The sequence below is a fragment of the Cyanistes caeruleus genome, chromosome 24 (genome assembly GCF_971803275.1).
Source record: "Cyanistes caeruleus chromosome 24, bCyaCae1.hap1.1, whole genome shotgun sequence".
In the NCBI taxonomy this organism is placed as follows: domain Eukaryota; kingdom Metazoa; phylum Chordata; class Aves; order Passeriformes; family Paridae; genus Cyanistes; species Cyanistes caeruleus.
Genome location: NC_141724.1, coordinates 7162 through 32524, shown reverse-complemented (window position 1 = coordinate 32524; position 25363 = coordinate 7162). Strand labels below are relative to the sequence as shown.

The 25363-nt window shown below is 47.8% G+C and overlaps 2 protein-coding genes across 5 annotated transcripts in view; both read left to right on the top strand.

The window, feature by feature from the left end:
• The window catches only part of MAGI3 (membrane associated guanylate kinase, WW and PDZ domain containing 3), a 56080-nt gene extending 40951 nt beyond the window's left edge, over positions 1-15129 (top strand). Inside the window, 10 exon segments of the mRNA XM_086861612.1 lie at positions 250-341; positions 2028-2220; positions 2922-3107; positions 4843-5028; positions 8476-8569; positions 8659-8779; positions 9305-9448; positions 10254-10392; positions 11631-11720; positions 12135-15129. Coding sequence (XP_086717738.1) covers positions 250-341; positions 2028-2220; positions 2922-3107; positions 4843-5028; positions 8476-8569; positions 8659-8779; positions 9305-9448; positions 10254-10392; positions 11631-11680 — 1205 coding nt within the window. The 3' untranslated portion in view covers positions 11681-11720; positions 12135-15129.
• Positions 15130-16593: 1464 nt separating this feature from the next.
• Positions 16594-24407, top strand: LOC147649398 (uncharacterized). 4 transcript variants are annotated; one of them, XM_086861616.1, is made up of 18 exons: positions 16673-17282; positions 17580-17664; positions 18410-18440; positions 19473-19534; positions 19614-19657; positions 19752-19817; positions 20002-20081; positions 20154-20309; positions 21187-21250; positions 21330-21373; positions 21468-21533; positions 21718-21797; positions 21870-22025; positions 22910-22971; positions 23050-23093; positions 23183-23227; positions 24097-24140; positions 24309-24407. In XM_086861616.1, exons 1-4 carry the CDS (start codon positions 16754-16756, stop codon positions 19485-19487), a joined length of 660 nt encoding a protein of 219 aa, XP_086717742.1. In that variant the 5' UTR covers positions 16673-16753; the 3' UTR covers positions 19488-19534; positions 19614-19657; positions 19752-19817; positions 20002-20081; positions 20154-20309; positions 21187-21250; positions 21330-21373; positions 21468-21533; positions 21718-21797; positions 21870-22025; positions 22910-22971; positions 23050-23093; positions 23183-23227; positions 24097-24140; positions 24309-24407. The 4 variants fall into 4 exon arrangements, with proteins under 4 accessions (XP_086717743.1, XP_086717742.1, XP_086717739.1 ...); XM_086861617.1 differs by lacking the exons at positions 22910-22971; positions 23050-23093; positions 23183-23227; positions 24097-24140; positions 24309-24407 and having other exon boundaries at positions 16594-17055; positions 18410-18601; positions 20154-21250; positions 21870-22731; XM_086861613.1 differs by lacking the exons at positions 22910-22971; positions 23050-23093; positions 23183-23227; positions 24097-24140; positions 24309-24407 and having other exon boundaries at positions 16677-17282; positions 18410-19534; positions 20154-21250; positions 21870-22731.
• The last annotated feature ends 956 nt before the right edge of the window (positions 24408-25363 follow it).

The window sequence follows — 25363 nt, the reverse complement described above, 5'->3', positions numbered from 1 at the left end:
CTTATAAAAGTAGCGCTGAGTTGTGTCACAGACTGGCTTTTATCCTGGTCTACTGCACAGATGTGGTTGTGATTTCTGCTTAGAATATTAATTATTGAAAATTAATACCTCTTTTGAAAAGAGAATATCACTGTATTTCTGGTTACTGTGTTTTGTCACTAGAAGACTCAGAGTGTATCACCAAAGTATAATCCTTCAATAATCCAAGATAGCTCCTTATATGTTTTGAAATACTGTTTTTTTTCTTAGCTCCAAACACAAGAGATTTAGATGTTTTCCTGAGAAAGCAAGAGTCAGGCTTTGGTTTCCGGGTGCTTGGAGGGGATGGACCGGATCAGCCTGTAAGTGAAACTGCTCACGGTTATCTCGTAGTTTTGCTGTTGGAATGATCCTACTCTGTCATCCTCATTTCCCATCATCCCATCCAGGCAGTTCAGTGATGGCAAAATTGACCAATTTGCTACCTGACTTTCAGAGATCAGGAAGCAGTCCAGATTACCTTTATTTTTCCCCTCTTTGCGGACTCCGGTCTCCGAGGTTCTGCACCCTTCTTAGTACTGAGCCTATCCTTGGCCACAGTCTTTTGTTGGGCTGAGGACACTGGCTGTTGATGTATCTCGGAGCCTTCGGAAGGGCCGTGCAGGTGCCCAGCCTTTGCCCATTGTCACTTGAGCTCAGCGGTGGCCTTGGCACAGGATGTGCCCGGATTCAATGATCGGTGTGCTGTGCACAGCAGTGCACCCGGGGAACCAGCTGAGCAGAAGGAAGCGGTTACTCCTCCTGTCAAAACTTCATTAGGCTGTTCCTTTTCTTGCAGCCCAGTGAAATGAGGTTTGACATGGTGACACACCCCTTTTATTCCCTGCTTCTCCCACTGGATTTTTAAGCATGCATTGCATTGGAGGCAGCTGGGCAAATACCAGCGCAGACACCCCTGGATGGTCCGTTCTCCGAGGGCAGGTTTTAGGAGACTCCTCTCTATTTTCAAACGTGCATAAATTCCTCTCTGGAAGGAAGCACTAAGACTTGTATTATATATTGGGGACCTTTCTTTAAGCTGTTAAGTGGAGAGAAAAAGCTTTTGGAATAGATCTGCAGAGATTATTTCCTGACTACAATGAAGGAATTCAGTTTTTCCATTCCCAGCTGTGATCTAGTGCTAGCCTTTTTTTTTTCGTCTTCCTCCCTCACTAACATGCATTTAAAGTAAGGAGCAAACACAGAGAATGTCACTTCTATTGCACTTTATAGCGTTTGTGGTGTTTGGTTTCCATAACAGCCATAGCTGTTAGGAAGTGTGGACCTGCTGTCTTGAGTGCTGTGTACTGATGAGCTGCCCACTGTTGCTTAACCTCTAGCAGTACTAGCTGTAGTTACCCTTAATCTTCCATTTAATCAGAAAGTGATTGTAACATATGAAATAGAGTGTGGTGCTCTTCTCTGTGTTTTATTTAGTAGCACTTTTTGAGGTGGGGGTAGGCAGAACTGATGATGTTCGAATTCATTATCTAATTACCAAAAGCTGAGAACTGAAGCAACTTGAAGTGTGGAACTGTCTATAAGCAATTATTTTCAGAAATAAACTTGAGTTCATTCAAAAGCTTTTATTTCTTTCCCAATCATTCTGTCTCAGTCTTGGTAAAAAAATAAAGCAGAATGAATGTCAGAGGCTTTTGTGTCATTAGTGTCTAGGAAATCATATGTGTAATAAGTACATGGCATGCGCTCATTTCAAAAGCTGAGCCTTTTAATAAACTGACAAAGAGTTTAATAAACTGCTCAAGAGAGCAGAACTGACAAAAATATGGATTAAAGATTTTTGAAGTATTCAGTGAATGCTTTGAGACCCCAGATTGTTTCAACTAGATCAGCTTGTGCAGAGTGCGCTTTCTGGCTTCATTTCTGCTAGAGCGGGACAGTGAGGTAATCTTGGAAAGAGTCTTCCCAAAAGACCTCGTCTGCACATCAACCACTGTGTGTTCTGATGAATTCACGTTCCCATTCAAACCCCCGGACTCTGCTCACAGATCTATATTGGAGCCATAATCCCATTGGGAGCAGCGGAAAAGGACGGGAGGCTGCGTGCAGCGGACGAGCTGATGTGCATCGATGGAGTCCCTGTGAAAGGGAAGTCACACAAGCAAGTTCTGGATTTAATGACCAGCGCCGCACGGAACGGGCAGGTGCTGCTCACGGTCCGGAGGAAGATTTTCTTCGGTGGTAGGTGTCCGCTCGCCCAGAAGCAGCACTCGTAGGGCTTGTAATTGAATCCACCGAAGCTGCTCTGGAACTTAATTACTGCACTGAGGCTGAGCAGCCTGAGATTAAGGAGGGTCAGCTATAACTCTGAAATGTAGAAAAGCAGAATTTAATAAGCTTGGACCCCGTTGCTCGCTAGCTTGCACTGCTTACACAGATAAGGCTCTGAAAATTATGATGCAGCGGTGATTTCTTTTTTGTAGTGGGTAGTAGTTAAAACAGCCATTAGTGCTGTGGAAATTGTATAATAACGCAGTCTCTTTTCTCAACATCTCAGAACGTTTTGGGTTGAAAGGGACCTTAAAGCTCATTTTGTCCCACATCCTGCCACGGGCAGGAAGGGGCACCTTCCGTATGCTGTATTCTCAAATCTTTCACATCGGTGTGTAGCAAGTTTAACTATTCAAACGAGAGCCATTTCAGGGCAGGATCTTGAGATGCTGCAGTTTTAGATCGGTGTCCAGATCAACAGTTCAGATATTTGTCTGTGACTCCATGAATGACAAAGCTGGGGTAGGATTTACAGCTGACAAAGGGCCCCCTGCTCTGACTGGCAACTGCTGTTGCCACCTCATACTGGCACTGACACTTGAGCTTCATGGTTGTGCTCAAGTCGCTTGGTGCGATTGTTTCTTATTTGTTGTTTGTCCACTCCCTGCAAGGGGAAAAGCAGGCAGAGGAGGAGGAGCCACAGCCTGTCCTGACACAGAACGGCTCTCCCCAGCTGAACCGTGTTGACTTGGCCAACCAGCCGTGCCCGGAGGTCTACGATGTCCGTCTGCAGCGGAAGGAGAACGAAGGATTTGGCTTCGTCATCCTCACCTCCAAGAACAAACCTCCTCCCGGGGGTAAGTGCCATGTCCTGCTGGCTCTGCCCCTGCCTGGCCTCGCTGGGCTTCTCCAGGGATATGGCTTCCTCTGCACTGCTGGTGTTTCCCTCATAGTCAGCTTTCACTTACACTGGCACAGCCCAGCCAGCTAAGTCTCGGTCTGTTTTGCTTCATATTTATGCTCTTGGTCACCCCACTGTGACATAAGTGGGGAACGGGGAATTTATATCCCACACGACCCATACCCAAGAGTGCACTTGTCACGGGGCAGCATTTAGGATGTAGATATTTGTCAGGCAGTGGCGATGATGCATTAATTCATTGGCATTTTAATGGAAGCGTAGTTTCAACCTTGGCTTTGTATTACCTAATCAGGTAAAATTTCTTGTTTTGGGGATCTGAGGAAGTAGAGTCTACAGTATTTGGTGGAAAGCAGTGAGACCATTACCATCACTGAGTGTGTTTGTCTAGGAAGATCATCAAAGTCAAAAAGTGGCCTGGTCTGGTATTGCAGTTGTGAGATATGGACGTGGCTCCGGCATGGTTGTCTCTAGTTCTGCCTTTGCGGTCATCTCTGGGAAAGGAGCTGAAATCAGTCTTTTTTCCTTCTACTTCTCATAACATTTCTTGTTTTCTCCATTCTGTCTGTTCTGGCCCCATAGCCCTTGCTTCCGGAGGAGTCCGTGCAGGGCACGGTATCACTCTGGGGTGAACCAAGCCAGGACAGCTGGAAGAAATTTGAGACAATTATTACAAGTGCACGTTCATCTCAGAGATCAGGAAAAGTGGTCAGGTCTGTGCAGAGCTGATGTAGCATCTTGCTGGCCTTGCGCAGGCTCCCTGCTCAGGTCCTCACCTGACTGAATCAGTCCCAGGCAGGAGAAGTTTGATACATATTTTTAAGTGTGTTTAAGGGTTAATTTTTTTTTTGCAAGTGGGAAGAGTTTGCCCATGCATCTGAATCTCTGCGTTACAGTGGATGGCCATAACTCTCTCTGAGCCCTTACCGTCCGTCAGGGTCGATGCATGAAGTGGAAAACTACATTATATATGGTAAAACCAACTGTTGGTGCACTTCAGGGCCACACGTTCTCACTCATCCCTTTGTGACCCATTTCCTTCCCACGTTTTCCTTCAGGCAAAACACCCTGTATATGACAAGGCCATGCTGTCGGATTGGCCACTCCATTTGCTCACAGTGAGGCATTCCTCATTATTTGCAGGTTTGTCCTGTACAAGCGGTGCCACCCTTTGGAGCAGGAGAGCAGGGACAAACGCTGGTCGCTGCTCTGTAATGACTAGTGACAGGACCAACGGAATGGCTGGAGCTGTGCCAGGGGAGAATTAGGTTGAGTATGAGGAAAAGCTTCTTCCTCCAGAGGGTGGCAGGGCAGTGAACAGGCAGGCTCCTCAGGGAAGTGGTCACAGGCCCAAGGCTGCCAGAGCTCAAGGAGTATTTGGACAATGCTCTTCAGGCACAGGGTGGGATTTGTTTGGATTATGGGACGTCCTCTGCAGTGACAGGAGTTGATCATCCTTGTGGGTCCCTCCAACTCAGCGTATTTTGTGGTTCTGTGACTGATAATTCTGGGTCTATGTGATGCTTATCTGAAGTGCACATGGTAGGATTCTTGAGGTTGCCCGGTGCAGGGCCAGGAGCTATACTTCGATCCTTGTGGATCCCTTCCGACTCAGGATATTCCATAATTCTGTGAATACTTATAGTGTTGCTGTGCCTATTCTTGTTTTCTAGTGATTCCTCACAAGATCGGGCGGGTTATCGAGGGAAGCCCGGCTGACCAGTGTGGGAAGCTGAAGGTGGGCGACAGAATCTCAGCGGTAAACAACCAATCCATCGTGGAGCTCTCCCATGACAACATTGTGCAGCTCATCAAGGATGCAGGCAACGTGGTGACCCTCACGGTGGTGGCTGAGGAAGGTAAGGAAGGTGCCACCACATTATCAGAGCTGGGTATTTCTCACTGCTGAAGTTTACTGGCTTAAATGGAGTATATGAAGGTGTTTGGAAATTTAGGAGATTGAATCTTGGAATATCCTGAGTTGGGTGGGACCAATGGGGATCATCAGCTCCTGGAAGCTGAGCATGTTGGAAGCTCATGTGTTTGCTCTGGAGGAGCTGAAGGCGGGTGGGACAGAGAGAGAGGGGAGCTGCCGCAACAAGGTGATCGTACCCAAAAAGAAGCTAGACCATGCAGTGAAGAGTGAGAGAAATTGTCATGTGTGAGAAGGTGCTGCTGACATAGAAATGTCCCGTCCAGACCTTGTATTTTCCAGCCGTAGAGAAATGACCCCTCCTCAGGGGGCTGCAGCAGCCACAGGATGATGCTTAGTGGGAAAATCTTCTCACCCTGGCTCAGGGCTTGGCTCTTGCTGTTGCAGGTGCTGCCAGAGCTCTGTTCCCAATGAGGCCAGTGCTGCCAGGATGCCGTGTCCCTGCTCTAAGGCCACAGGGACTCCTGTTTTTCAAATCTTCTTTTTAAACCCTGAGTTTTTGCTGTCTCCCATGTTAAAACACACAGATTCCCTAGCGCTGCATCGTTGCAGCAGAAACATGCTGCAGTTCTGTCTGCCAAAGCTCCCCTTTGGAAAAGGGTCACATCCCACCGCATGGGAAAAAGACCTTGACACCTGTTTTTCCTGCCAGTCTATTCCACCTGCAAAACGTGCTGTGTCACCTGCGCAGCAAAATGAGTCCTAAGAACTGCAAAGCCCCATCTTCAGAGACTGTGACTTAATGACAGCTCCCATGTAACACTGCATGCACTGTGGTATTGTTTCTAAACAAAAATGTAAATTTATAAAATCCAGTAACTTGGAGAGAAAAGCTGTTTTCCCACCCTGCATTTTTCTTGAATGCTGCTTATGGGTTTAATTAAACTCTCTATCATTTTGTCATAAAGTTGGCTTTCTTCACCTTTTAAAGAAGAAATACCTAGAACCAGGCTGTGAATAAAGCCAGCAGATGATTCTCTAATTTCACATTCATTGCAAATATTTAGCATGCCATCTCAGCCTGTAACACAGAATTTTAAAGACTTAATGCTCCTTTTTGTTAATGCTTGAAGTAGAGAGACCTCTCTAAGTTACTTTTCTATTAAGATTTTTTATTTTTATCCAATCTATTTCACTTCATTCCAGTTTGAAGGGACACGCTTCAAAGCAGTTGCCATGAGTGATGTGTATAAAGCAACTGAAGTTTGAGTTGATTGAATTAGATCTGTATTCTCTGCAGCTTTTGGTCATCAAATCCAGACTGGTTTTGGTTGGAAGGACCCGAAACCCCATTCATTTCATTCTGCTCCCTGCCATGGATAGGCACACCTTCCACTTGTTTTCAAAATAAGTTTTCTCAATGTCATATTTCTGCCCATTGTTTATGCACGTCCTTACACGGACTCCGTGTAAAAACCTTTCCCACTGCCTCAATTACAGATTTGGAGCCAAAATACAGAGATAAAACCAGAACCTGGGGAGATCCAACAAAGAGAGGAAAGAACCCCTCAGCAGCAGGTGGTGAAACCAGAGTGAAGATCAGTCAGAAAAAATCTGTGCCTCAGAGGAGCTGGAATTGGTGTGTTTCAGATGTAAAGAATTTTGTGACAGTGAAGGAGAAAGAAGCAGAATTCCCATTCCAGTAGAGTGGGAATATACCTCCTCTTTAAAATTCCCCTTGATGTAGCTGAAGAAATAGAGTTTAGCTCACAGTAGAGCCCTCTCTAGTGGAGGAATCGAGCATGGATGTGGGCAAGTCAGGGTTTCAGGCACTCAGGGGAGAGAGCTGAGCCTCACAGGGCTGATTCACACCCAGGAAAATCCAGGATACAGCTGCAAAAACACAAAATGCCTTTCTTGCCGGAAGCTGTCGAGCCTCATAAGGCAGAAACGCTGATAGAGTTTGCTGTTCCCCAGCTTTGTCCTTTGAAAGTGGAAACAAAACCTCTTGCCTCGTCCCCTTCCCTCCCCTCAGGCTTTCATAGACCCGTGATCTTTGCTTTTCACGGGAATAAATTAATTCCCTTCATGCGCCAGAAGAGATTCTTTACCATTTTTCATGAAAGCAAGAGCCTGTCATCTTTTGTCAAGTATTAGCTGGGAACACACGAGAGGAGGCTGCAGAGAGGGATGCGGGATTTGTACAAACAGATGGCGTTTTTCTTGCCTATGCTTCTAAAATAAAAATCTGAGGGTATACCAGGAGTAAAAGTTGACATTTTGTCTCTAGAGAAAAACCTCTTTCTGGCATGTCATGGGAACAGCACCAAGCAGTTCTGTTGAGGGCTCTGGAAGCTGAGAACATTTTTATTACACTGAGAAATTCAGTGTAATATGCTTTAAATTTCCCTTCCCTTAACATTCTCGAGCACTTTTTGCATTTTAATGGAATTGGTATGTTCTTAATTACCACATTTCTTAATGTGCTGCACCTAATGGGGCTCCTTCCAGGGAAAAGGAGTTATTAGTTTATATTTCATCACCGAAGTCCATCTTGGGCCACTGCTTGCCATTCAGGTTCTACCTAAGGGGCAGCTTTTTGTGTAGACGGTGGTTCCTTATTCTTAAGCGAGGGTGTCATTTTTGTGTCCCGAAACATGGGGCTTTTTCCAGAAATGCACCGGATTTATTGTAAAGCGCACACTAACAGTGTTTTCCGCAGAGGGGAAAATAATAGGAGGTTATTTTAAATGGTTTTTTTAAAACATTTTTTTTTTTAACCTAGGGAGAAGGAAAAACACTTTAAAATTCTTCTCGATTGCCTGCCAGTGAACTCCTCCCCACAGTGGGGCTGTGGGACCAGTTCCTCACCTTGTCTGGAGCTGGGAAATGGAAAACCGTGTCGTGCCTTAAATGAGTTGGCGATTTCCCTTTATTTGATGGGACCTTCACTTCCAAATCCCCATTTCTCCTGAAGATCCTCATTCCCTTACCTTTATAGAGGGATATTTTTCAAATAGACACTGTTCTTCATCTCTTAGAAAATTTCATGGTACTAAATATCTGAACCAATTTCCTGGAAAGGATCGGCCCCGATCCCCTCTGGCATCTATCAAGTCGCAAGCAGGCTAAAAACCTTCTGTTCATGTCAGAATCCATACAATCGTGTTGGTATTTCCTGAGGAAAAGCAGAGTAAAAGAATAAAGAATAAAATTCATAGGAATTTATTCCATGGAATAATTAGAGCTGTACTCGTGTTCCTGGCTTGGAAAATCCTCTCTCTCTGTTGTGCCCACATGAGCTCAGCTCGGCCCAGGCCAAGGTGTTGCAGCTGCTTGGTTTCTTGGGAGCGGTAGTCCCAGCACTGGTGGTGACCATTGTCCCGGCTGTGGATTTGTGAAGTTGTGACTATAGATTTTGTTTGCATTTTAGAGCAACGTGGTCCTCCATCAGGAACAAACTCAGCCAGGCAGAGTCCGGCCCCACAGCACCGACCGCTGGGATTAGCACTGATCAACCCAGACAGGTTGGGAAAAGTGGCTGGGAATGGTGGGCAGAGCTTGGCCAGAGGGACGAATGCGAAGGTAACGTCCGCATCCTTTCACCTTTCTGTAGGGGAGCTACAGAAGGGGAAGCTGGAAAAGAAGTTTCTAGTAGCTACCGGCTGTCCTGGCCTGAGCACAAGCACATGGCACAGTTGGATGCTGCTTCAGGTGTTGGCAGCCGTCATTCCCAGGTACAAAAATCCATCCAGAGGGTGGGGAGACACAGGGAATCCTCATCCATCAAGGCACTCCAGCGGTGTTGCCACAGAGTTCTCAAAAGCAGAACATTACAACATTTCCCTGTCAGATATGGGTAGAACAGTTGTGTATAAAAGTGTACCGAAGTGTCTCACGGAATATTTTTGCTCATGTTTTAAACGTGATTGTCTCCTTAGGGTAGTTGAACGCTCATTATTGTTATGAAAGAAACACTAAAGGCTTGTAAGGGAGCGACTACGGACCCTTTGGCCAAATTTCTTCAGGAATTTTGTGCCTGTCTCAGAAGGAAAGATGTTCTGAATGTTTAGACTTAGGTTAAAACCATTACCCTGAGTCACCCCAGAGCTGGGATGAATGCTGTTTAAATGCTCAAAATGCAGAAGTATTGAAATGTTTTTCTAGAAAAACAAAAGGTTAAATCTGCCTACATGTCTTCATCTCTTTATTTTTTTTAATTTATTTTTTTTTTCCATCCCCCTCTCTGACTTCCTGCACAGAATCCCGGCTGTTTCCCAGTGGAGTTGGAAAGGGGCCCTCGAGGGTTTGGATTCAGCCTCCGGGGAGGAAAAGAATACAACATGGGCTTATTCATCCTCCGTCTGGCTGAGGATGGGCCGGCAGTCAAGGATGGAAGAGTCCATGTGAGTTTGGCTACTCTAATCCATTTTTTGATGCGGTCAATATGTTAGTTTATCCAGAGTGGTGACCTCCTTTGACGGAGCGTCTTAAAGAGGCTTCCTGGGTTTTGTTGAAGATGTTAACGTTACACACCAAGTGACATCTATTGGCTGCTGTGTGCGGTGCCAAATAGGCTTCCACTCCCTTTTGGCCCCCATTTCCCTTCCCAGTTTTCCCCAACAGAGAACTCTTTTTGGGGTCTGCTATTCCAGCCCCTTTCCAGCAGCGGGGGAAGTTAGCACGAGCTGAAATTACCTGCCTGGTACCAGTGAGAGTTGTTTATTGGCTCTGAGACCTCACCGCTGATCTCTCCAACCTGAAACAGCAATTCCTGTCCCTATAGCAAACCCGTTTGCACGGTGTTCAGCTCAGCAGTGGGCATAGGGAAGGTGCCGTGTCCTCCCCTGGATAAGGTGACCTCAGACAGGTGCGATGTTGTTGATCCACGTGCTCCCTCCACAATCCGGAATGAAAATACGTTCAAGCACATCCTGTATCTGCCTCATCGCTTGTAAATAAATAGAAGATGTGGTTAAGCTATCTGGAATCTTTCCCTGAACAGACTACCTCTGTGCACCTCTGAACCCCCGGACCCTGGGGTCACATCCTGTTTGTCATCCAGGGAATGATGTCACTAATGCCCACTGGATTTTAGCATGAGAGGGAAAACAGAAGCATTTGCCTCAATTATTTTTCCTTTCTAAATGAAAAGCCAATTCGCAGAGTCAGAGATTCCCAAAGACTAATCTGCTTCGCTTTTTTCCTCAGGTTGGTGACCAAATAGTGGAAATTAATGGAGAACCTACCCAAGGAATCACTCACACACGAGCCATTGAGCTGATTCAGGCTGGAGGAAATAAAGTTTTGCTGCTGCTGAGACCAGGGACTGGATTGATACCAGATCACAGTACGTTGTCCTAAGGGCTGTTTGGTGCTGAGGGGAGTAAAGTGGGATAAGGAGATTCGGCTGCTTGTTCACATTACTACTGCAGTAGTTGGCGGTTGCCTTTGTAACAGCTGTGCATTCATTATTGAATTAAATTAAATATTAAAATGCAAAAATTGAAAATTAAAATACCTGTTTTCAAGCATGAGGAATATTTGGAGTAAAATCAACACGTGACAAGTACACGGGAGTATTGCACAATCTGAAATTATTCCGTATTTCTAATTAGTTGCTCAGTTCTGTCCAAGCTAATCGAGTTTTTCTATAAAAATACGCTGATTAACCCTGATTGCCTTTTAATTTAAATGAAACTTCTCTGTGCTACACTACTGCTAAAATTTTGTTACTGTACATATTTACCTCTGTTTTTAGCTTTCTAAATTATGAAAAACTTTGTTTCTCAAAGCCAAAACTTCAGGAATCAGGAAAGGGACAACTTTATTCTCCAAAGGGATTTAGGGAGATTTCTGCATCTACAAAAGGAAACCACAGTTTTGTAGGCAAAAAAAAAACAAACCAGGAAGTACAGCAGAGCAAATGTTTGCAGGAGCCACAGAGTTCAGAACTGATGACTTTGGGTCTGACTCAGTCCCAAGGCTGCAAATCAGAGGCTTGTGGCAGTGCTGGAATTTTAAAGCAAAGAACATTTCATTTCCTAAATATGCATTTTAGTCTTTTTAACCCCTGATGCTGACAATGAGGTGCTGATGGTTAAACTTCCTAAATTGTAAGGTCGCTTCTTCTGATAAGGAGCTTTTCGGTCACCGTGAGCAACCTCGAGTTTATCTTTTCAAAATCCCGAACACGCACAGCTACCAAATACTTTGCGCGTTGTCGCTAATTGGCATTCACTCAAAGGGTAAAATCTGCTCAGTACTGTCTGAATTTCTTTTCTCCCAAGAGCTAGAAAAGGGTCCTGAGCATCACTCCTGGTCCTGCTGGTCTCAGAAATTCCCTGAACTTGGGGGAGAAACAGACTTGGACAAAAGGGAACCTCTGGAGCTGGACGAACCTCTAGCTCTCTGTCTAGAGAGGGGGCCTGGGATGAGGTGAAGGAGGTGGTGGAGTGGGGGAAGGGTTTATTGTCTCTTGCCTTGCTGTTAATCCCACATTTCTGATTGAAATCTCGCTTGCTGTACTCTGTGGGTTTTGGGGTTTTTTTTGTATGTACTTCTGGGCTTTTTCTCTTCCTCCTTCAGGTTTGGCTCCTTCCAGTCTGTGTCCCTACGTGAAACCTGAGCAACATTAAGGGCTTTCAGTGCTTTTCTTGGTTTTTCCTTAAAGACTTGGTAAATCTGCATGTCTTGTTTCATCTCTTCCTATTTTTGAAGGGCAAAGCTATGAATAACCCAAACTTTTCACTGTTTCAGATTTCTTTAAGCATAACAGTTCTGGTTTGTTTTGTTTTATTAAACAATGTAGGTCAGGGACTTTTTAATTTGAAATTTTGCTGTGTAGGCTCTAAACTTGTCTTGATCCAAGACTCTCTCAGTCCTGCAGGGATCGAGCATTCTGAGCACTAGTTTGTTTCTTTTTTTCAAAATCACATCCTCAGGGTTATTGTAGAACAACACAGTACAGAAATCTGGCAAAGTAAAGCTTTGAAAATATGCCACTCTGTAGTGATTTTTGATTTGAACTCAGTAGTTTGCCGATTTTTGCTTTTTGTGTATTTAATCAAATCTCTCATCATTCGCTTCCAGGTGATTGGGATGGCTGCAACCCTGCTTCATCAAATGTAATATATGAAGAACAGTCACCATTATTATCTTCATCTTCCCATGCTGCTTCCCCATCTGAAGTGTGTTATTTAGCAGTATCAGGAGAAGCTTTAACCAGAGTTCAGCTGTCTGAGAAACTGGAACAAGCAGAGAACACTGTGCCTGACAAGATAAGCACTTTAACTGAAAACCAGTGTGAGAGGAAGCCTCAGTCTTCTCCCCAGAGAACAAAGAGCAGATGGGAATGTCCCTCGAGTCCTGGGTTTGGGATCACTAAAGGTAGTTCAGAAGCAGGGACCAAAAGTGGCAGATCTGCCAGTCCAGCAAAGTCTGGGGCTGCTGAAGGATACTCTCATGTGGGATTCCACAGCCCCAGGAAAGGGGATCCTGAGACAAACAATCTCTCACATATATCTGAAAGTTCCAGGAGTGAGAGTAAAACCGCAGAAATAGGGATGAAGAGCAGTGACAAAAAGGAGTCTTCAGGTGGAAATCAAGAAAGGTCAGCAAGTCCCCAAAGGCATCTCAGCAAGCCAGGAAGCACAGCAATGGTGGGAAGGATCCAGGGTAGAACATCCCGTGGCGAGAAGGCAACTGTTGAGCAGTTGAAAGGTGGGAATGGTAAACCAGAAGTCACCAGGAAAGAGATGAAGCAGAAGACTCCAGGAAAGACAGAAGGGTGTTCTGCAGACCGACCTTACCCAGTGTTTGGTGAACATAACCTTCCCTTCAGGGACTCCAGAAGAAATGCCTCTGAAGATGACTTATTAACCAAGTCCAGCTCTGGAGGCACAGGTTCTAGCAGATTCAAAACCTCCAGCCTTTCCGATATCCCGCTGCTTTCCATGGAGAAACAAAGGAGGGTGGAAACACAGGAAGCTCTTAGGCTGAGCAGGCACCATGGAAAAAGACACGTGGAGCTGCCTGATGAAACCAAAGATGGAACTTCCCAACCTGAGAGGAATTCTCCAGTAAGGAAAACACTGATAACTCCTGGGCCATGGAAGGTCCCCAGTGGCTGTAAGGGCACCCCAGCAGCAGCGGTGCCTGGAAAACAGGTGTGACTGACTGACAGACACTGTGCTTTAGAACGTGTTTTGATCAATTTTCCAGTAAGGGTAATTTAAAGCATCGGTTCATCTCGCACAGTTGTCTTTTTTTTTTTCCCCTCAGAAAATGGTTAGAGGTGGGGAAGGTATTTGATTTGTTCTTAAATTATCTAAGCTCCTTGAAGGACCTTGCAGATTGCCTCAGTGAAACCCTTCTATGAGCTGCTGTCCCCGTGTCCCCTGCAAAGGCAGGCCATGTCTGCCGCTCCCAGTGTTGCACTGCTGCAGCTTCCCCCAAGTATTGTGAACTCTGAACAAAGTTATTTAATGCCTCTGTTGCCAATGTGATCCCGACTCACTTCCTGTTCCCGTGCCATGCTAGCTGCTGTATCCAGTCAATCTAGCCTTTCCTACGGGGATTCCAGTCACAGACAAGGCAGGTTTGGCGTGAAGCGGGTGCTTTCTCTAGAGCAGGTTGCACGTTTACATCAGGAAACCCACAGAACATGGGTGAGTTGGTTTTTGTCAGTTCCAGGGCAGCAAATGAGCTGCTGCTGCTGCTGCGTTCGTACATTTCCTGGAATTTTTATACCTAATACAAAACCCTGTAGCTAAATATGGTATTTTAATTAATTTGTGATTTTGCTTTTTCTGACACAGCAAAATTGCTTTAATTCCTTGAGTTACAGGGATTTGGGTTGCAAACATCTTTGAGAGGGAAGAAAATTCTGGGTTCCGTTAACACAATTCCTTCCGTTTCACTCATGGCACTGCGATGCCCTTGGCCTTGGGATGGAGCTGATGCTGAAAAGTCCCATCTTTAATTATTTCATGCTAGTTAAGAATTTGAGATTTTTCCTTCTGTAGAGGTAAGAGCTGACCTTAGGACAGACTCAGCTGCCAGAGCAGTGGTTTCAGTGATGTTCTTGCCCATGTATTTTAGAACTCTCCCCTGTTTACTATAAATGTGTGATCAAAGAGTGTTGATGACAAACAGGATACAGGAGACACACCATCTACGTTTTGTGCTGCCAGAGATATTTTAAAGAGGGATGTTATGACCAGAACCTATTGACCCATCAGTCCTACAGATGTAAGAACAACAGAAACAGAAGGGGTTTATTTTATTCACAGTTTCAATGACTGCAGAAAAGTGGTAAAAGGAGGCCCTCGGTCTAGTTTGCTGGAGAGAGAAAAGTAGAATGATCGAGCTTTACTTCAAATACAAACATGATTTCCTCTTTCCAAGTGAATATCTTGTTTTGGATTTGAAACACTAAATGCTTTTAAAGGCTGTCAAAGTTCTGAGTGGAATTCTTCACAAGTACAGCTGACTGCTCAAACAACTTTAAAACAAAGATTTTGGGAATTCAAAAGGCTTTAAAGCAGCTCTGAACCACGGTCACCTGCTCGAAACCGGGTGAGACACTGACGCCGGGTTTGCCATGCAGCGCAACACGTACGAATTCTCCTTGAGTGGAATATGACTGTGAACTATTTAATACTCTGAAGTAGCCTGTATAGATATTGCCCCACGTTCTTCCCCAGAGGTTGGTTTACGTTGAGCTGTGTGCACTCGGCCTGACCACTGAGTACAGTGACAAATCCAGTCCTTTAATTCCAGATGAATTAGCCCCACTGAAATTATTTCCTTGCCTTCAACTCCTCTCTATTTTTCTATATGTTCATGTGACCTGATAATGTCTTACCCGTATGTGATTTCTCCTTCCGTAGACCTTGTATCCGTACTTCCCGTATCAGACTTAGCCACGTGGCCTCGGAATGCTACGTAACGGATGGATGTACCGGGTGTAAATGTTTATATATTGTACAGCACCTTTATACAGACTTCTGAGGTTCTGACTAGAGAGAGACATGTAAATTGCTCATTATTTTTTATATAGATATTAAAAACAAATTGCAGTTCATGGCCTGTTGGTTCTGCACTATCTAAACCACATTCTTGGTTGGCTTCCAGGGGTACAATCCACATTTTTACTCACAAACATGCCGCTCCTCTGGAAATTAAATGCAATTTATTATTGGAAGTCTTCGATCCCCCGTTCAAAAAACAAATGTTCAGCAAAAATGGTATAAAAATCATTAAGTCCTGTCAGTGGTAACAACTTTTTATTTGTATAGAAAATAGCTGTAAACAATTTAGTACCAGCTGTAGCTCTTGTATGGCTTTAGCGTCTGATGTCCCACACCAGTTCCTACCGGTTTCAGTGCTAGCCGCCAGGATTCGGTCCCATTAATCCAGTTTTTCTGGGCATGCCATAGGATGACATCTCTGATGAGGCCAGTGCATTCTGGGTTTTGTAGAATTCTACAAGAAGGAAAACTTCTGATACATACACTGAGAATATATTTTAAAATTTTAATGATTTTCTTTCTACCCACGTTGGTTTAAGGTTAAGGTTAGAGTTAGGGTTAAGATTAGGGTTCAGGGTTAAGGTTAGAGGGTTAGGAAAATTACGAATGGAGCAGGATTCCTCCCAGACCCAAGCCACCCCCAGCTACAACTCAGGCTGCCCTTGGAGTGCCAAACGTCTCTGACAAACTGACATCAGGAACCTGCAGAGGTGAGTTTTCTTTCCCACGGAAAAGGGGTGCCATTCACGTCCAGCGGCCGGGCGGCCGCGAGCGGGTTTCTGCGTCCCAAAATTACAAACGGAGCAGGATTCCTCCCGGACCCGAGCTGCCTCCATCCAGAACTCAGGCTGCCCTTGGACTGCCAAACGCCTCTGACAAACTGACAGTCGGGGAGGGAGGGCGAGAGGAGGGTTTTTTTACATTTTAAAAGGGCTGCCATTTGAGGCCAGGGGCCCAGTGGCTGGGAGCGGGCTTCTGCCTCCTAGAATTATGAACGGCGCAGGGTTCCTTCTGGACTCTAGCCCTCCCCACCTCGAACTCGGGCTGCCCTCGATGTTATAAACACTTCTGACAAATCAACATCACCAAAATTGTGTCGTGAGTTTTCTAGTGCAGGATTTTCCTCAGACCAAACCTCCAGCGTCTATTCATGAGTCTAACCTCAGCAACTTCACCGGACCTGGAAAATCACCTTTGGATCAGCAGCATGGGACCCAACCCACGGCACCACAACCGGCCCCTTACCAAAGCCTACCTCTGCAGTCCTAAAACTCTACATTTTCACAGGGCGTCCCCTCTGACTGACCTTAAAATATGCTGAAGTATCCTAAAATAGCTCTGAAATAGCTAAAGAATTAGCTATTCTTAAAGAATAGCCTAAAGAACTATTAAAGTTAAACCCGCGGTCCCCCCTTCCCCCGCCGACACCGTGGTTCCCGGCTCCGCCACCCCGCCCGCCCTCGGCATCGCGGTTCCCGCAGCTCAGCTCCCCTACACCCCCTCCGCGCCGTCCGCGCCGCCTTGGTGCCCCGCGGGCTCCGCTTTCCCGGCGCCCGTGGGGCCGCCGGCCCCGCCGCCGCCCACCGACACTATTCTGTGCGGTGCGGGCCGACCCGAAATTCGCGCTGCCGTCCACCACTCCCCCATGCTGCCCTACGGCGCTGACGTCATCCACGCATGCGCAGTCACCGCTTCTATCGCCGATGCTCCTGCCGCTACCCACGGCCGCCCCGTGCCCGCCCGCAGCTTTTCTACCGCCCTTCGTACCGGCCTCTCAAGCCGCGGAGGGGGAGAAAAGGGGCCGGGACACCGGCTCTACAACTGCTGACACCCGCGTCGCCTCTGCCACCGCCCAGCCCAGCCACCGTCCAGTCCCCGCCATGCGTCTTCACGTCCCCGCGTGCACCACCGAAGCCACCCAACGCCGGCACACGGCCCCCGCCTGTCTCCGCCCCGCTGCTAACACCGGCACAGATCTCGTCAGTATCCGCTACGCCAACAACTCTCCCCGACAACGCGAAACAGCGACAGTTTTCAACTTTCCTCTTCTACCTCACCACTTCCTCTTCAGAGCCCCAAAAAAGGGATGGGTTATCAGGAAAAAAGGGGTTTAAGCTGAGGGAAAAAGCTTCCTTTTCCACAATTGCCTGTGTTCAAATTGAAGAGGAATCCACTTCCCCTGCAATTTTAATAGTCTCAATTGGAGGTAAACTGTGCTTTTTCTGTGCTGTTAGAGGTATCAACTGACAGAGACTGCCCATTTTCTATTTTTTCCCACTTTAAGTGGAACGGGAAAGCATGGATGATGCTTCCTTATGGATCTGAATTAAGGGTAAAATGCCCCCTTTTCCATCACCAGAGAGATTTAAAGTGAGGAAAACCACTCTTTTCCCCAATACCTGAGGGGTTTAAATTAAAGGGGAGAAGCCATTTATTTACCACTGTATTTGTTTAAATGGAGTTAGCTGTCCCGTTTGCTCATTTTAAGCGTTGCCTTTTCCAGCATTTCAAGGGTTTAAAGCTGCATTTCAGGGCACTTCTACCCACACCCCGGCACCAAATATCTGCGACGGGAGCGAGGCCAGCAGGTATGTAATGGTAATGCCACCTGGGAGTCCATTCTTTTTCTTATTTTCATTTAGAATGTAGACAGCCCTGATTAAAGGTCCCTATGAGACACCATTCAAATCAATACTATTCTTCTCCACCCTAATTAATCACGGGTGGAGTGCTACTTAGTAATCACTGAAAAATAATTATGGAAGTCCATAAATTATCCAACTTTGCTGGCAACACTGCTGAAACACAAAGTTTTTCTTCTTACCTTTTTTTTGTTCCTTTGCTCCATTGTCCTGAGTAATTGTAGCAGAAAAGAAAACATTGTTTTTTCGCAAAGAGTTTTCTTCTACGCAGAGCTCCTTACCTCAAATTTAACTCAGAGGAGCCAAACAGCTACGGTCCCTCTGAGGGCCTTTATACCCGCTGGGATTTGCCGCCTCCCCTTTCCCAGGCATCGTGGGAAAAAGAGGCGGGCCCAATTAGGGGTATATTAACCCCAGGCTGTGCTAAGGGGCATTATTCCTTCCAGGGGAATCAGCGGGGGTAAAGAGCTCCTCTCTCATTTCAGTGAAGAGGCTCTTTCAATTTGCTTCAGCCTACTAAGAGCAGGCATCTTTTTGGGCATTTGAAGCAGCAGAAGTTTTGAAAACACCTCGAAGAAAACAATATTGAATACAGGGAGTATTTAAGTTCATGGTTTTGTGTTGGGGGTTCAGGGGCAATAAGATGCTTTTATAATGACTCTTCTTCTTGGTTTTTTTTTTTTTTTTTTAGGAGAATTTCCAGAAGTTCTAGGTCACATCAAGTGCGATACTTCAGATTCTCTCAGCAGATTCATCGTAACACAAAGGGGAACCGCCCCCGCAGCAGCTTTCCTTAGCAACGGATCGTCCCCTCGCACAGATTCACTTCAGAGAGATAAGACGAGGGCTGTGGTCACAGAGGGGATAAAAACAGGGCGGTGGGGTAGGATTCACACCGGTTAGGGGTTTTGAGTCAGCTATGCGGGGGGGAAGGTTTGAGAAATGGCCTCTGGGGCCACAGTGTGGGAAAGGCTCACTTTAGCGAACAATGCTGAGGCGGGCAGGGCAGAGCAGTCCCAGGGTGTGTTGTCACTTGTCTCTTGTGCTTTCTGTATCTTCTGTACATCTCGTGTAACATATCTCTTGTCTTAGCCCTCCCAGGAGCTTATGAGAAACCCCGGGGTCCTTCCGTTCATCTCCCATCTTTGCGTTCCTCAGCCCGACTCCGGCAAAGCTTCTATGCGGGAGTTCAGACAGGCGTCAGAATCGCATCTGTCTTTAGAAGGATGCGATCGGATGTTTTCTTAGGTCTCGTTCTCAGCTGTGTCAACAGCTATATGCAGCAGTGTTTCTTTACAGCGGATAAGGACTTGTGCCGATTCAAAGGCAGGCAGAGGCTTCCAGCCACAGGATTCTCGGGCATCCGTCTCTGCGGTTCTTGGAAAATAGTTGTTCCCTTAGCATCTTTTTCCGCCAGGGCCATCCGAGCCCGGCAGGCTCGCCTCGGGTCCCTCCTCGGTCATCTCGTTCAGCGTTCTCTCGGTCCTCGTGAGGACTTTCTTGTCTCAGAGTTTTCTCTCCCTGTCACGTCCCCTCGTCTCACGGGTGTCTGGGGGTATTTGGTCCGGAGCTGCTCTGCCCTGGCGCCCAGCCTGGTTGTAGGTGTTTAAGGACAAGTCCCGGGCACTTGTAATTGGAGATTTGTAATATGGGCTGTAGTTGGAGTCTAGGTGGTATTCTTATGTTGGCAGCAGGTGTCTGGAGCTGTGAAGTTACCCTGCAGCACTTTGACTTTTTTCCTAACTTTCTTTCAGATGCAGATGGATTGACCTCCTGGCAGAACACCTGTCCTAGATGAGGGGGTCCCCCTGAGAAGGTCGGTCACGGTTTTACTTTTGCAGCGGGGCTGGAACCGGTCACTGTGTTACAGCTCTTCTCTTTGTATTTATTTCTAGGAAGTAAAGCTGGAAAGCAGCGGGGAAGGCGAAGCAGGTGGAAGGTGAGCCTCGGTTGGTGGAGAGAAGCAGTTGTTCTTGCTGGGGTCTCAGTTTCTGGTGCAACTCCAAGCATCCCTGCTTGTTGGTGTGTTTTAGGCTGCCTCCTGATGCTGTGCTGAGGCCCCCTCACTGACCTGCCAAGAGACCCGGTTTGCTTCTCTGGTGAGCCCCAGCAAATATTACCGGAGTCCGTGACGAAGCCTCGACCTCGTCCACGTGTCGGTGCGGTCCTGGTACCCTTTAGGCGTGGCCGAGGAGTCACGGCGAGTCGGGGGCGTTGGAAGGAGCGGCGAGGGCGCGCTCAAATTTCAGTGACGCTACGTCGCCTCCTCTCCGTTTATCCTAGGCGTACCCTGCGACGACGGCATCCGCCTCGGAGCGTGGCCGAAGCGTGTGGCCGGAGGACCCGGGAGTTCCTAAGAGACGGTGAGTAGGAGTCGGGTTTTGGTGAATATGCCACTAAGATTGTGCACTTATATTTGGTTTTCTTTATCATAGGTGATGATACTTGTCTGAGACAACAGCCTGGTGAGAGAAGAACTTCCCAGACAGCGAGGTGGCTTTGTTTGGCTCCCGACCGGCCTCTCGCTGTGACTCACATCTTCAGCCCTCTGAGAGATAAGTGGAGCCCGCAGAGGGGATCAAAGCAGGGCGGTGGGTCGGGACTCGGATCGGTTTGGGTTTTTGAGTGAGCTTTGGGGATGGGGAGGTTCTGGAAATGACCCCATAGGCCCCAGTGAGGGAAAGCCTCACTTTGGTTCGCAATGCTGAGGCGAACAGGGCAGAGCAGTCCCAGGGTGTGTTGTCACTTGTCTCTCATGCCTTCTGTGTCTTATGTGCATCTTGTGTAACGTGTCTCTTGCTTTAGCCCTCCCAGGGGCTTATGAGATACCCCAGGTCCTTGCGTTCATCTCCCATCTTTGCGTTCCTCGGCCCGGCGCCGGCGAAGCTTCGATTCGGGAGCTCGGACAGGCGTCAGAATCGCATCTGTCTTTAGAAGGATGCGATCGGATGTTTTCTTAGGTCTCGTTCTCAGCTGTGTCAACAGCTATATGCAGCAGTGTTTCTTTACAGCGGATAAGGACTTGTGCCGATTCAAAGGCAGGCAGAGGCTTCCAGCCACAGGATTCTCGGGCATCCGTCTCTGCGGTTCTTGGAAAATAGTTGTTCCCTTAGCATCTTTTTCCTCCAGGGCCATCGGAGCCCGGCAGGCTCGCCTGGGGTCCCTCCTCGGTCATCTCGTTCAGCATTCTCTCGGTCCTCGTGAGGACTTTCTTGTCTCAGAGAGTTTTCTCTCCCTGTCACGTCCCCACGTGTCACGGGTGTCTGGGGGTATTTGGTCCGGAGCTGCTCTGCCCTGGCGCCCAGCCTGGTTGTGGGTGTTTAAGGACAAGTCCCGGGCACTTGTAATTGGAGATTTGTAATGCGGGCTGTAGTTGGAGTCTAGGTAGTATTCTTACGTTGGCAGCAGGTGTCTGGAGCTGTGAAGTTACCCTGCAGCACTTTGACTTTTTTCCTAACTTTCTTTCAGATGCAGACGGATTGACCTCATGGCAGAGCGCTGCATCCCAGATGATGGGGGTCCCCCTGAGAAGGTTGGTCACGGTTTTACTTTTGCAGCGGGGCTGGAACCGGTCACTGTGTTACAGCTCTTCTCTTTCTATTAATTTCTAGGAAGTAAAGCTGGAAAGCAGCGGGGAAGGCGAAGCAGGTGGAAGGTGAGCCTCGGTTGGTGGAGAGAAGCAGTTGTTCTTGCTGGGGTCTCAGTTTCTGGTGCAACTCCAAGCATCCCTGCTTGTTGGTGTGTTTTAGGCTGCCTCCTGATGCTGTGCTGAGGCCCCCTCACTGACCTGCCAAGAGACCCGGTTTGCTTCTCTGGTGAGCCCCAGCAAATATTACCGGAGTCCGTGACGAAGCCTCGACCTCGTCCACGTGTCGGTGCGGTCCTGGTACCCTTTAAGCGTGGCCGAGGAGTCACGGCGAGTCGGGGGCGTTGGAAGGAGCGGCGAGGGCGCGCTCAACTTTCAGTGACGCTACGTCGCCTCCTCTCCGTTTATCCTAGGCGTACCCTGCGACGACGGCATCCGCCTCGGAGCGTGGCCGAAGCGTGTGGCCGGAGGACCCGGGAGTTCCTAAGAGACGGTGAGTAGGAGTCGGGTTTTGGTGAATATGCCACTAAGATTGTGCACTTATATTTGGTTTTCTTTATCATAGGTGATGATACTTGTCTGAGACAACAGCCTGGTGAGAGAAGAACTTCCCAGACAGCGAGGTGGCTTTGTTTGGCTCCCGACCGGCCTCTCGCTGTGACTCACATCTTCAGCCCTCTGAGAGATAAGTGGAGCCCGCAGAGGGGATCAAAGCAGGGCGGTGGGTCGGGACTCGGATCGGTTTGGGTTTTTGAGTGAGCTTTGGGGATGGGGAGGTTCTGGAAATGACCCCATAGGCCCCAGTGAGGGAAAGCCTCACTTTGGTTCGCAATGCTGAGGCGAACAGGGCAGAGCAGTCCCAGGGTGTGTTGTCACTTGTCTCTCATGCCTTCTGTGTCTTATGTGCATCTCGTGTAACGTGTCTCTTGCTTTAGCCCTCCCAGGGGCTTATGAGATACCCCAGGTCCTTGCGTTCATCTCCCATCTTTGCGTTCCTCGGCCCGGCGCCGGCGAAGCTTCGATTCGGGAGCTCGGACAGGCGTCAGAATCGCATCTGTCTTTAGAAGGATGCGATCGGATGTTTTCTTAGGTCTCGTTCTCAGCTGTGTCAACAGCTATATGCAGCAGTGTTTCTTTACAGCGGATAAGGACTTGTGCCGATTCAAAGGCAGGCAGAGGCTTCCAGCCACAGGATTCTCGGGCATCCGTCTCTGCGGTTCTTGGAAAATAGTTGTTCCCTTAGCATCTTTTTCCTCCAGGGCCATCGGAGCCCGGCAGGCTCGCCTGGGGTCCCTCCTCGGTCATCTCGTTCAGCATTCTCTCGGTCCTCGTGAGGACTTTCTTGTCTCAGAGAGTTTTCTCTCCCTGTCACGTCCCCTCGTCTCACGTGTCACGGGTGTCTGGGGGTATTTGGTCCGGAGCTGCTCTGCCCTGGCGCCCAGCCTGGTTGTAGGTGTTTAAGGACAAGTCCCGGGCACTTGTAATTGGAGATCTGTAATGCGGGCTGTAGTTGGAGTCTAGGTAGTATTCTTACGTTGGCAGCAGGTGTCTGGAGCTGTGAAGTTACCCTGCAGCACTTTGACTTTTTTCCTAACTTTCTTTCAGATGCAGACGGATTGACCTCCTGGCAGAACACCTGTCCTAGATGAGGGGGTCCCCCTGAGAAGGTCGGTCACGGTTTTACTTTGCAGCGGGGCTGGAACCGGTCACTGTGTTACAGCTCTTCTCTTTGTATTTATTTCTAGGAAGTAAAGCTGGAAAGCAGCGGGGAAGGCGAAGCAGGTGGAAGGTGAGCCTTGGTTGGTGGAGAGAAGCAGCTGTTCTTGCTGGGGTCGCAGTTTCTGCTATAACTGTAATCCCTTTTTTTTTTTATTTTAGGTGGTCTACTTGCAAGATATCCCAGCCCAGGTTGCTGGAGGACAGGTGGGTGCAAGCTCTGTGTGTTTTGGTGTTTAAGTCCCTGGTTTGCTGCTAATCTTTAGTTCTCTAAGATAGAAGGAAAGAACCACATCACAAATCCCACCTTGTGGATCCTGACACGAATCGGTGTCACGGACAGGATTCTGAGAGACAGAAGGGGTTGCAGGTTTATCGTGCAGTCATTATCAGGGGAAAGACGTTTCGCCTCAGCCGCCCCTAGCCTGCCACGCTGGTGAGCAGTGTCTAGAAAGCAAGGGAGGTGACTCGAATTTCTTAAAAACAGCACATGCCTCAGGGCAAAGCACCCCACACTCGTTTGAGGGCTCTGTCTTCAGAACTTTACAGGGGATCTTTGAGTATGAGAAGTGGGACTGAGAGGTTTTTCTGTTTAAAGTCCCTGGTTTGCTGCTAATCTTTAGTTCTCTAAGATAGAAGGAAAGAACCACATCACAAATCCCACCTTGTGGATCCTGACACGAATCGGTGTCACGGACAGGATTCTGAGAGACAGAAGGGGTTGCAGGTTTATCGTGCAGTCATTATCAGGGGAAAGACGTTTCGCCTCAGCCGCCCCTAGCCTGCCACGCTGGTGAGCAGTGTCTAGAAAGCAAGGGAGGTGACTCGAATTTCTTAAAAACAGCACATGCCTCAGGGCAAAGCACCCCACACTCGTTTGAGGGCTCTGTCTTCAGAACTTTACAGGGGATCTTTGGGTACGAGAGGTGGGACTGAGTGGTTTTTCTTCTGTTTCAGTCCCTGGTTGGCTGACAAGCTTTTGTAGTCCCAGATGGAATAAAGGAACCACATCAGGAATTCCACCTTGTGCATTGTGACAGTAACTCAGAGTGCTTTTTTCTTTTCTGTCTTTGCAGGATTCGGCGTTGCCCCGAGCACGGCAAGGAGCAGAGATGAGCAGGTGAGTTGGCATTTTGAAGTTAAGTTAGAGGACAGGGCTGTAGTGGGATGGGCCCCTCTGAAGCCAAGGGAGAGGGTTTCTTTGCAAGCTCCCCAGAGCTTTTGCCGGGCAGGGCAGTTCCAATCCATCTTCTCGTTCTCTCGTGTTTCACGTCATCGGCCATCTCAGCCTCTCGACGTCGTCGTGGATTTTTTTGTCCGAGGAACCGGCCTTCGCATCCGCAGCTATCGCCACGTTCACCCGGCAGACATCGCCTGCGACTGCCTTGTACCGTGCCTGCGTCTGTAAAACTAACTGCATTGTGCCTGCGTCTGTAACTTAGCTTAACTGCATTGTGCCTGCCTCTGTAACTTAGCTTAACTGCATTGTGCCTGCCTCTGTAACTTAGCTTAACTGCATTGTGCCTGCCTCTGTAACTTAGCTTAACTGCATTGTGCCTGCCTCTGTGACTTAGCTTAACTGCATTGTGCCTGCCTCTGTGACTTAGCTTAACTGCATTGTGCCTGCCTCTGTAACTTAGCTTAACTGCATTGTGCCTGCCTCTGTAACTTAGCTTAACTGCATTGTGCCTGCCTCTGTAACTTAGCTTAACTGCATTGTGCCTGCCTCTGTAACTTAGCTTAACTGCATTGTGCCTGCCTCTGTAACTTATCTGCATTGTGCCTGCCTCTGTAACTTATCTGCATTGTGCCTGCCTCTGTAGCTTAACTGCACTGTGCCTGCCTCTGTAACTCAGCTTAACTGCACTGTGCCTGCCTCTGTAACTCAGCTTAACTGCACTGTGCCTGCCTCTGTAACTCAGCTTAACTGCACTGTGCCTGCCTCTGTAACTCAGCTTAACTGCACTGTGCCTGCCTCTGTAACTCAGCTTAACTGCACTGTGCCTGCCTCTGTAACTCAGCTTAACTGCACTGTGCCTGCCTCTGTAACTCAGCTTAACTGCACTGTGCCTGCCTCTGTAACTCAGCTTAACTGCACTGTGCCTGCCTCTGTAACTCAGCTTAACTGCACTGTGCCTGCCTCTGTAACTCAGCTTAACTGCATTGGTTTGGAGCTGCCCTGCCCTGGCACATAGTTAGAGTTAGGTGGAACAATTATAAAAGGTTACAGTTCCTGTTTTCTATGATGCTTTTGTGTAGAAAATGTGTGGGCCTAGAGGGTGGCTGAGTCATAGCTACCATAGAATCCCTCACTGACCACCTTGTGTTGTTTTGCAGGTCTCT